We start from the raw sequence: 12,449 nt of genomic DNA, 5'->3' as shown, positions 1-12,449 counted from the left end.
AAGGGAAAATATCAAGTGTTTGCCCCATCGTTTGACCTAGTTTTCCTGAGTTGTCTGATTAGTCATTATGTTCACCTGTCGTCTATCAATCATCTCATTCGTTCCCTTTGTTTGCCCTGTGCATAAACCCTGAGTTCTCCCTTTTCCTCTGTTCCAGGGACGTAGCCAGCGGGCAGCCCGCCCACTATGATGACTAGGCCCCCCAGTTTATTATACAAATATAATATTTGTTAAATAACAGTTTATTTAAATAAATAAATTCAAAATGATAATAATATCTCAAATACTAAAATATATCAAATTAGTTTTTTTTTTTACAGTTTATGGTTTTTGCATAATGCTTGATGAGTTTGATTGGCAGCTGTGTTAAGCAATTAGGTTTCAGGCTGTCTTATGTATGTCACGCGGCTCGCACCTGTGAGTTCATGAAGTGTGTTTACCTATTCACTTAGCCTATAATTTGCAGTTGTGTGATAGATAAACAGCAGTGATGCAAAATTCTTGCATTAACGTGGGAGATAACCCATCCATCAGGCCGCAAGTAACGGTAAGACTTTTCAATTCCAAGCGGGAAGACGCCATCAGTATCTGTCAGTTGTAATAGTGTAGGGGTAAGGTGCGTGACACTAAGTTTTGACGCAATTCAACCAGAGGTTCGAATCGGCCTTTTCCCCATCACATATCAGATCGGAAAGGAGTTTATTTTCAATTAAAAATTAAGAAAATATTCAGAAAGTGGAAATAAAGTGTCTAACGTTTGTTGTAACCGCTGCTCATGTTTTGTATGTGGATAGGTTGTAGCTACAGCTTTGGTTTATGTTTACAGTGACAGTGACACTGCCACCCACCCCCCACCACGTGAAAGTGCCCGCTCACTTTTGCACAGGCCCGACCAAAAATAAAATTCTGCCTACGCCACTGCTCTGTTCGTCCTCGTTTGAGGTAGTGTGGTTGTGTTTATCCTGTGTTATTCTCCAATTTATCATTAAAGGCTGTTCCCTTTCATTCTTCTTCGTTGTGCGCTTACTTATTACAACCAACTTGTAACAGAAGGCAAACCAGAACCAAAACAGCATGGACTCACCTGTTGTACCACTTCTATGCTTGGAGCAGGAGCAGAAAAGCCTTGAGGCCCACACAAGTGGATCCCTCTATTTGGCGAGACTATCCAGACCTCTCCCTGTGCGCGGTTTTTATTTGGTCTGCTTAAATGAGAGCACAAAGATTTGTCTGCACTGTGTCGGTCCTCTGGGATCTTTCCGGACTTTCTGGGAAAGTCCTCTGGGCTCCACCCGGCCCTGAGGACTTTTGCAGAGTTCGTTGAGTGGTTGATGGTGAGCAACGTTTCCCTGTTCACCGTTTGCCCCCTTGAGGAAGAACTCACCAGCCCACTGTGTCACAGAGGGAGTTATAGTGGAGTTCAAGGGTTTGGACTCCCCCCCTCCCGCTGTGTGTGAGTTATTGATGGCTTCTGGAAGCCATCTAGAGGAACTGAAGGACATTTTTCTGGAGGATTTAATTGACTGGTTTGGGGAGGTAATACCCAGTGACTCTGTATCTCCAGTGACCCCTGTATCTCCGGCACCCCTGTTTCTTCAGAGTCCCCTGTCTCTTCTGAATGCCTGCCCAGCCTCCCTCTCCCATCTCCTCAAACAGCCAGTTCCTCGACCCCGCCTCCGCTGGTATTCTTCAGCCCCTCTGCATCTCCTACACCTTGTCTGGATCTGCCTCAGCACTTCAGGCCACCAGCTCCACCCAGCCCAGAGGATCCTCTGGCTTCGCCTCCAGCCCCTGAGTCCATTGCTCCACCTCGGCATGTCGACACATCGGCTCCACCTTAACTCCTCCCTCCCTTGGCTCCCCCAGAAACCATCGCCCTTACAGCTTTCAACTCCACCCTCCCCCTGGCTTGCCTTCATCCTCGGTCCCTCCAGCTCCTCAGTCCTCTGGTTCCCTGTCGTCACCTTCGGACACTCATCTCCACGGCTCCACCACGGTCTTCAGTACCATCTGTGTCACGTGGGCTCTGTGGCTCGTCATCTCCATCTTCAGTAGCTCCATCTCCGTTGGTCGTGCCTAGGGTGTCTTCCATCAAGTCATCACCATGGCACCTCTTGCCTTCGAGTCCGCCGTTTGACCTAGTTTTCCTAAATTGTCTGATTGGTCATTATGTTCACATGTCATCTATCATCTCATTAGTTCCCTTTGTTTGCCCTGCACATAAATACCCGGAGTTTTCCCTTTTCCTCTGTTCGTCCGCGTTTGAAGTAGTGTGGTTGTGTTTATCCTGTGTTATTCTCTCTGAGTTTATCGTTAAAGCCTGTTCCCTTTCATTTTCCTTCTCCTTACTTATTATAACCAACGAGTAACAATTAAATTACAGTAATTAATTACTTGGTAATGTATTACACCCAACACTGCTGATAAGTACAATTATACAATGGGGGGGAAGTATTTTAGTCAAAAAGGCTGAGAACTACTGTTCTACATATTTAATTTAATTAACAAGGTCATACTATATAATCCATAAAGATTTTTGAGGATGATTTTAATTTTAATTTTAAAGTGTCCTGGTCAAAATGTGATGCTTTATCTCAGACCTCACTTTGCCCTCCCAGCACTAGATCAAAATTCATCCTGAGGGATATCAAAACTCCTCTATCATGTACATGCTTTTATCTCTGTCTGTGAAAACCTATCCATTTCTTAGATAACCTGATTGAAACATCCCTCCACCATTATAACAGTTTAAAGGAGCAGTATCACACCTGCCCTTAGACAGCAGGCACCATTCTGCCAAGCACCTGCTTTCAGCTGTGTAAGCAAACAATTCATTATGAGTATTTGTAATATCCTTCCCATCAGTCACCAGACACTATCAGTGATATTAAATTCAGATTGTTGTAGCTTTTAGTTCAGGGAGTGTGTTAGATCATGCTAGTGTATTGCTAAACTTTCACTAAAATTCTATATTTATGTGTTAAGTATTCATGAATTAAGTATCCATTCTCTCATTTTTAGTTCAATTAATTTGTTCACTCGTTTTAGTTAAATTGTGGCCACAATTTAAGAATTCGTTCCCACGATTTATTAATTTGTTCCCTTATTTTTGGGAAGTTTTAAGTTGAACTTAGTTGTCCACCTTGTTTTGATTTCACTAAAACAAGGGAACAAATTAGTACAACATGGCCATGATTTAGTCGAAGAATGACAAAAAAAAAAAAAAAAAAAAAACCCACTGTTAAATCATTTTCAAATGGAAGTACCCTGTGCAGGTTGCTGGTAGAAACATAAGCTTCCCTATAGGTCAGATATTTTGCTCTGGTTCCATTCATTGTCTGTGTCAAAGCAGGCAGACAGCACCATTTACTTAATTACATTAAATGCATTGTATACATCCTTAAAGTTTTTATCAACCAGACTGGATTTGATGTTCTGAAATTCAGCACACATCCGTGAGAATTAGGAAGGCCAAACAGATTTGCTATCTGCTGAAGTCTGTGTGTCCTAAACAGACCTTCAAAGCCAATAAGGTTGCAGAGAGGTCTTTGAGGGTTGTGTGTGTGTGTGTGTTTTGTGCCAAAAAAAAAAAAAACCCTTTAAAGGGCTCTAAGCTGTTCCGGACAGAAATAGCACACATGATGACGCGTTCATGCATTTATGCCAAAACTCATATTTATCTTTTTAGGTCTATGAACATGTCATATAACACAAACATTAAACTCATACATAAACAGACATTATTCTTAATGAAATACAATAAGTACTGTATTACAGTTAGATAGTTAGATAGCAATGCTACTGTTTTGGGGCCAGTAAGATTATAATTATTTATATATATATATATATATATATTTTTTTTTTTTTTTTTTTTTTTTATTCTGGTGTCACCATTGTCCTGTGCATTGTGTTACCATTACCAAGTCCAAGCCTATTCATTTCCAAGCCAATGTAGTACCAAACTTACCATTTTAATCAACACTACATTTTTTGTTAACCTTTTACCATATGTCTTGGAGCATTGCAATAATATTGTATTGTGATATGTTTTGAATCGTGACAAGAGGGTATCGTTACACCTTGCTACCTATCAATATTTAGATTTTCAAAAAAGATAATTCTGTGTAATTTATAAGTTTGTTTCCTCGTGGGGACCAAATAAAAAAGTCCCCCAAGGTCAAAATTTGCTGGTATTACTATTCTTGTGGGGACATTTGGTCCCCATAATGTAGGGATTAAATATATATATATATATATATATATATATATATATATATATATATATATATATATATATATATATATATATATATATATATATATATATATATATATATATATATATATATATATATATATATATATATATATATATAATATATTACACACACACACACGTCTGTTTCGCTTTTTGTGTGGACTCTCCATAGATGTAATTGTTTTTATACTGTACAAACTGTATATTCTGTCCCCTTACACTAACCCTACCGCTAAACCTACCCATCACACAAAACTTTCTGCATTTTTACATTTTCAAAAAAACTCATTCTGTATGATTTATAAGCTTGTTTCCTCATGGGGACCTCAATTTATGTCCCCACAGTGACACGAGTCCCCATGAGTCAGTGTGCATTGCATTCAGGGTCAAGTCCCCACTGAGATAGAAAACCATAAACGCACCTTTAAAAACACACCTCATTCCCCTGTGTATTGCTTCCACAAAGCTCTTTTGCCAATTACATCATTACCAGAACAGCATAAAGTGGGAATGACATCATCCTTTAAAGCAAAAGTGATTGTGGATTCCTGACTGTGGTAGTCATGATTGGATTATTAGTTTATATGTCACATTCACTCTCCTGTTATTACTGAGAATTGAATGCAGCTTTATGGTATTATAGCCTGCAGCTATCTATCACCCCGTATTTTTTTTTAATTATGAGGATTTTTTTTTAATAAATGCATCTGTGATTTGCAACATTATTATGCATACTATGCCATCACATACTGTATGGCTTTTCGGATGCAGGTTTTTAGTTTTTTTTAACAGAGACCAGGAAGTGCATACGCCGTTATATTGTGTCACTATATGGAGCAGTAACAGATGTTCATCTATGTGTTCATCAGTGTGATACATCAAATCTGTAGGATTAGTGGATTGGTTTGATTTCAGCCAGCTAAAGTACGAGTGTGTTCATATATACAGTGAACACACTTCTCAGTCTTGACATGTCCACCTACATCAGTATTCATTCTAGACTCTCAGTCTTATCATAGAGGGAAGCTTCCCTGTAGCTCATTTCTAACTGGTTCAACTGATAAAGCTTGTTACAACACCCCTTATACGTTGAGTGTTACGAGGAAGAAAAAACTGCAGTAGAGTTTCTATTTTTTGTCTCTTGTCTCTTTTCTAGACGGATCAGTGCTTGTGGAAATGCTATTTCTGTTCCACTAGGCGCTCTGAAAGTATTGCATGTCTGAATTGCTCTGCGAGAGTGTTTGTGAGGGAGAAAGAGTATAAAAGAGGAAGTTGTGGCAGCACTCTGAGCTTTGAGTTCCCACTGCTGTGGCCTCTCAGCACCCACAGAAGAGCATCCCTCATCTCTTCCAGTCACTCTCTCTCTCGTCTATTCTAGCACTTTATCACGGCTGAATATCCATTAATCTTATCAAGGCAATGCACACTAGCTCATTAGAACTATATGAAATATAAGTTGCAAGCTTAAAAGTGATGGGATTTGATGTACCGATCCACTGCCGGTATTTAAACAGATTACCACGGCCTTGAAGACACCAGCAAGAGAGACAGATGGTAGATGAATCATACATTGGAAAATATGATTTTGTAGATTAAAGATAAAACAAAGAAAAAATGACAGGTGACAGGGTTATTATACAAACAAAGGAGCTATTGGTTTCACGGTCCCGTCACCTTTGTGAGTTTGTTTCTGGTCAACAGTGATGGTATTGTGAAATTCCTGTTATGTTTTTGTTTTTTGAGCGTTCAGGGCATGGTGTCTAGATCCTAACACTCTGGTATTTGGCGCTACAAAGTTCAGTTCAATTACTGTGACAGTGTAACAAAGTGCATAAATTATGAAATAAGCTAGGGCTGCATAATTAATCGAATTTGTAATCGTGATTACAATTACGGACTTTTGAGGCTTAATGCTATAGAATAATCACAATTAATAATCGCCAATTATGATTTTTGTCATAATAATGCAGCCCTAATATAAGAAGAATTTTTTTTATAATTAAAAATTATAGGACCGAAAAATGTCTTGCGGTTCAGTGAGTCAATTTACAGCTATGAATAATTCACTGATTCATTTAAAAGAACCAGTTCATAAGAGTCATTTGTTTGCGAATCATGCAGTAAACATACTGTAATTTGCGGCAAGCCTGTAATTAAGTCTTAGACATTGGCGGGACCAAAGTTTTAGTTTTTAGCGTGGGTTGGTCTGTATTAGTCTTATTGGTTTATTTAAAGAAATTAAATTATTAAAGGATTAAAAGGGATTTAAGGAAATAAAGAAAAATAAATAAGGACAAAAAATAAGTAAAAGTTCCAGTTCTATTGTAGTTAAGAGGTAAACTATTTGCAAATAATATATATATATATATTATATTTAAATATGCACATATTCCCTCTTATTTTCGTCTGCCTAATATGTAAAAATGCAAAACGTTTCTTGTCATGTCAAATTCAGCTATGATGTCATATTTTCAATTCAAAATAATGAAATTTCATTAAAAAAGTAGTTTGCATCATTTGATATTACTGCTGGTCGCTTAACGTTTTTGATCGCAAAACAGTTGTCAAATATTAAACGTTTAGCTACATACATCTTCCGACACACTCTTTCGCTATAACTTAAGTGTCGCATTGGAATTCGCAGAGAGCCCTGCCTTCTTTGATTTGATTGGCCATCTCACTCATTCTGACAGTGATGAGCACTATTAGACTGCTGAGGCAGACCAACCTAAAAATGTAACATTTAACTTTTTTTCATCCTAGAAACAAACAAGAGCGGTGTGTAATGGAGTACAGCAGATCAGCTTCAAGAATATCACAAATTGGGGGGGGGGCAATTTGGCCATTTCTAATTATTTGGGGGGGACTTGTGGTTACGGCCCTGATTTGCGGTAAAAACACAGATGCTAAAGATGTAATTAGTCAAGTCATGTCACCTTTATATATATAGCGCTTTTTACAATGCCGATTGTTTCAAAGCAGTTTCACAGTGTTAAACAGGAAAATAATGCAACAGAATTTGATTCGGCTGTACAGCCGCTCTGGAGAAAACGGTGATGTTCTCCAGCTCATTTCAATTATCATATAGTGACAATGCGGGCAGATCAGTAATTTAGTTGAATATTTAGTGTCCCCAACTGAGCAAGCCAGGCCAAAGGCGACTTTAATTCAACTCCATGGAAGCAAGATATCTGACAGTTAGTGTCGCACATGTTTACTTTCTGCCAAGCCCTTTATGTAAACTTAAAACTACAATGAAAACTATTGATTTAAAAACACTGTCAGGACTGTAGTGTGCATATACTGCTATAATGGTTACCTCTTTTTTTTTTATTTAGGTCAACCCCTTCCTTATCGATGAAAGAAGCCATGCCAGTCCTCTCTGCAGGAGCAGGTGCGCTGCACAAATGTATAAATATAAACATACACAGTTATATACAGTCACAAAGACGCTTATTGATCCCCTGTTTACATGTAGGGTTGCATGAGACGCTTGCCCTGCTGACCTCACAGCTGCGTCCAGATGCCAATCACAAAGAGGACATGGTCTTCCTCAAGGATGTCTTCAGTGAGAGAAGTCTCAGCTACCTGATGAAGGTGTGTGTTTGTGTGTGGGCTTTGCATTGAATTCGCCTCATATATGCAGCATCATATGTTATATTCACTACATGCATTATTTACCTTAGCTTATTTTTGAGGTATGGTAGCAAATGTGTAAGAATCTTCTCCAGCTCTATATACATGTGCATTGTGCTCGTCTTTTTTTAGATCCATGAGAAGTTGCGTCAGTATGAAAGGCAGAGCCCCACCCCAGTTCTCCACAGTGCCTCCACTCTGGCAGAGGATGTAAGTGCTGCAGTCTGTCATATCACATCACCTCAGGCTAGATTAATGGCTTTTTACAATAATATATGAGACTACAGTTTAATGGTATCTATCTGTGGGGAAATGAGGGAACCCTAAAATGCTTGACACAGCAGCTTTCTTTACACTTTCTTGAGAAAGTTAAAAGGGTCAAGAACTGGTTTTTATACTGTCAGAGGTCAACTTATGACGTTTGCGTGGTTTTTGCATTCAAAAGCATCATAATGAATAAGTAATGGGCTATTTTCTACCCTGGTTTTGAGCCTAGGTCATGAAACGCTCTGGTTTTTATGGGCGTGCTGCATTGAAGATTTGAAGTAAACGCCCACTGCTCTGATTGGATAACAGTTTTGCATATTATAATGAGCTTCGGCTCCCTTACACGTGAGGAATTGTTTTGAAAACTTCCAATGTGGAGAAACGGCAACCGGAATGATTCGCCCACAGGGCTCGCAAAATGTCTTTATCAAACAAACACAATGATTTATCTGTCAACCACCCGCAATTATTTGGAATGTTATTTTTTTATTACTTGACCGGCCCGATCGGTGGATATAACCGCGCACTGCACGCATGTAATTCACTATTTAAGATGTAAGTGCGAGCCCTGGCCCAGACATGTTCGAGTCTGATCACGAATCGCAGGACAATGAACCAACAACACCTACAAAGGATACTCCAGCCTGTGACAGCATGGAAGTTACGTTTAGTTAGACACGTACATAATCAATAGATATCAAACGTAACAATGCAATACATATTCACATATATAAAACATTTTTTACTCACATAATTGTGTTGCATCATTCCTGTCAGATCCAGAAGCCACAGCATTGTTTTTTAATATCATCCTGTCTGCAAATCCAGTCTCTTGTTTACAAACGAATCCGGTGAAATGAAGTGAACAAATGCAATATCTTCCCCACGTGAGCTGGATCTTCATTAAAAATAAAGTTCATCCATGCATTTTGGAATTGGAAGGAAGCTTATGGCATGTTTGAAGCACATTCGCAGATTGATTGTTTGCTGAGCCAGCTGTCAATAAAAGCTTTTCTTTGACTAACAAGGAAGTTTTCATCTCTGAAACATACAGGATATTCTTATATTAAGATTAACTTTTATATATCAAAAGCTCAAGGCAAAGTTGATTTCTAAAATCGTGACCCCTTTAATTAAATGTGTGTCTCTAATGTATCTTTACTCTGAGGACAAATTTGCTCAAAATGTCCCTTGAAGTTGGCTAAAGCAATAAAAGAAATTATAAGACTATATTTTTAAAGATATCTAGCTTGCTAAATGCTTTGATTTTGGTCTACCCTTATTGATTGGTAGGTGGCAGAGGAGTTGCAAAGTGGACCGATGAGTGTTGAGGAAAAAGAACTGCTACATTTGCTGACATCACCTCATCTCAAGGTACAAACAACTGCTTCATTGTAAGATCTTGATTAAAATGGTTGGCCAGAAACAAAATCTAGTTTTTCACATCCCTCCTGCTTGTTAGGCGGTTTTGTCAGTTCATGACACAGTGGCGCAGAAGAACTTTGACCCTGTGCTGCCTCCTCTTCCCGATGACTTTGAGGATGAACTCGATGAGGACTCTGTCAAGATCGTCCGCCTAGTCAAAAACAAAGAGCCACTGGTGAGAGAAAGAAACAATGCCAGTTGTACAAATACCTTGAACCCTTGTTTTTAGTATTATTTACACACTATTATTTTGAATTGATCAGTTTTAGTTTAAGTTTTAGTAATGTAAAACTAAATAGTTATGTGCTTGTATTTATTTTGGGTTTTATTTGTATTTCAATTTAGTTTTAGTAATTTTAGTACTTAAACTTAATTTATTTCAGTTAATTAATATTTATTCTTCAAGTTTTTTATCTAAAATATATATTTTATTTTATTACTTTATTTCAATTATGGAAAATGGTTTTTAATAGTTTTAGTTTTAGTTAACATTAACAAATAACAACACTGACTTAAACAACACATAAGAAAGCAAAAGATTCAAGTGTGTAAGTGTGACTAAAGCGTCCAATAGACTTTTTGAGGTCATGGAATATGATTTTTTTAAAGAGATAAATTGCTCAGGATTCAAGAAAATTTCATCTGTCAGCAACATCAATATTTAGGTCATTGTTGTTTGGTGTTTCTCTGTCTCTCAGGGTGCCACTATTCGGCGGGATGAGTCCACAGGGGCTGTGATTGTGGCTCGGATCATGAAGGGCGGGGCTGCAGACAGAAGTGGTCAGTGACACTTCAAAGGATTTGTCTTTAATCATGAGGTCTCATTTTAGATTCCATAATAATCATGATGCAAAGCTATTTTGCCAAATATACCCTTGAAATGTGTTTTATCTTTTTCAATCACCACTGAGTATATCAATGGAAACCTATTGCAGTCTTCAAAGGTTCTGTATTCATCTCTAAACCCACTGAAGTGTCTGAATATCCCTGCACCTCTACTGAGTGTGCTAGATATGCTTATTTTCACATCCGTGATGGGAACTGGGCTGCATGTCTGCTGCAATGGCCCATCTGTGTGGTCAAAGAGGGTCTCCTGAGACTCAATCAAGAGAATCTAACAGACTCACTAACCACCTGACCACAGCTGTTGCCATGGGAATATAATCCAGATTTGCTGTGTGTGTGGTGGGAATGATCTTGGTCATTAAAAATTCATTGAACTATGCCTATAAAGTGTATTGTGGATCAAACACAGCAGGTGCAGCTAGTAGTGAATCTGTAAATCAGGTATTCTTCCTCTCTCCATAGGTCTGGTGCATGTCGGAGATGAACTGAGAGAAGTCAACGGCAGCTCTGTAATGCACAAGAGACCAGATGAGATCAGTCAACTACTGGTAAGGACTTCCTCCACATTCATTTGGCATAATTCATTATGAAACAAACAAGACAATGAAACACATAAGCACAAAATTAACAACACATGCTTCCTAAATTCTGTATCAAGGTATTTTTCTATCATCAAAGCATTTCAAGCTTAACACAATGTCTTAAAGGGATAGTTCACTCTAAAATGCAAATTCTGTCATCATTTACTCACCTTCATGTTGTTCCAAACCCGTTCTTGTGTTGAACATAAAATTATATATTCTGTATGTGTCCATACAATATTTTATTTTCTAAAGCCATTTTTTCCTATTTAATGAATTTATATGCAACAATGTAATTGTCCTATATAATATAATTAAAGGTGCACTATGTAACATTTTTTTCAGTAAAATATCCAAAAACCAAAAAGTAAAAGTTTCTTAAAGATAAAAAAAAGATCTGCTAATGCTGTAAAGTGTAAATACTTGCACATTACTATAATATAACAACAGAGCCCAAATTAAATTCAGATGCTATTTATTTTTAGATATAATAATCAACACTTAAATGACACATTGTATGCAAACAAGTAAACTTCACAAAAAGCAGTTTTTGCATTAACTTCTAAATCTAATTATAAAATTATGTTTGTTGAAATCTAATCATTTATACACAGTTGTTGTCATTTCCATGACAGATTTATTTAAACATATATTAAATAATCAAGACACCACTAACAGGTTAAGTAGAATATAATGAATATATATAGGCTAATATAACGCATATATTTAGCGAAAGAGTTAATTTCTCTAGTCAACTAATCGGCTGTGGACACTGAATGACTTGCCTGAGGCAAATGTAATGTTACGTGACATTGTGTACAAGCTGTTTTATTGATGTCTTTTATTGCCGTTATTGACGTCTTTTATTGCCGTTGAAACACTGATAGAGTGATTACACAAAATATGAAGTTGTAATGTATCCTTATCATATCTTCAGATGTTAATTCAATAAATTCTATGACTAGTAGAGGTGATCGTGTTCACTGCGCCTATACAGTAATCTCTCATGCCACATTAAAGAGCGTCAAAACGGCATTTATCGTTGGAATTTCGTGATAAAATGGACAGAATTCTTAATATGTTCGTGTGGGAACTCGGATTGAAGTTTGTTCTGCGCATAAAACAAGCCTACTGTTAACTGTTAAAGACTGCATTCTGTACCGTTCGGTAACATGTGCACCGTACCGGAAGTCCTGTACCAAAACGGTTCGGTACGAATACGTGTACCGTTACACCCCTAGTTGACATGGACCCGCTAAATCTCAAACCTCCGGAGAGTCATATTCATCCACAGTTACGCAGAGCCTAAACACAAACAAAACAATGTTCCTCTTCTGCAAAATTCATACAGTTTTTTTTTCTTACGGCCCAAAGTTACCTAGTGTACCACTACCTTTAATAATAAAATTATATAATTGTATTTTTGGGGGTTTTCT

At 37.7% G+C, this 12,449-nt stretch overlaps 1 protein-coding gene across 1 annotated transcript in view; it reads left to right on the top strand.

The window, feature by feature from the left end:
• The window catches only part of mpp3a (MAGUK p55 scaffold protein 3a), a gene marked incomplete at its 3' end in the record, with an annotated part of 33,847 nt that overhangs the window by 1,606 nt on the left and 19,792 nt on the right, over window positions 1-12,449 (top strand). Inside the window, 7 exon segments of the mRNA XM_079826998.1 lie at window positions 7,597-7,652; window positions 7,737-7,855; window positions 8,027-8,104; window positions 9,455-9,535; window positions 9,624-9,761; window positions 10,285-10,366; window positions 10,895-10,980. Of these exon segments, the coding sequence (XP_079683124.1) occupies window positions 7,616-7,652; window positions 7,737-7,855; window positions 8,027-8,104; window positions 9,455-9,535; window positions 9,624-9,761; window positions 10,285-10,366; window positions 10,895-10,980 (621 nt within the window). The 5' untranslated portion in view covers window positions 7,597-7,615.

The sequence above is a fragment of the Gobio gobio genome, assembly GCF_949357685.1.
Source record: "Gobio gobio genome assembly, chromosome: 1".
Classification (NCBI taxonomy): Eukaryota; Metazoa; Chordata; class Actinopteri; order Cypriniformes; family Gobionidae; genus Gobio; species Gobio gobio.
The sequence above is the reverse complement of the archived record's forward strand: the minus strand, read 5'-3'. Positions and strand labels throughout refer to the sequence as shown.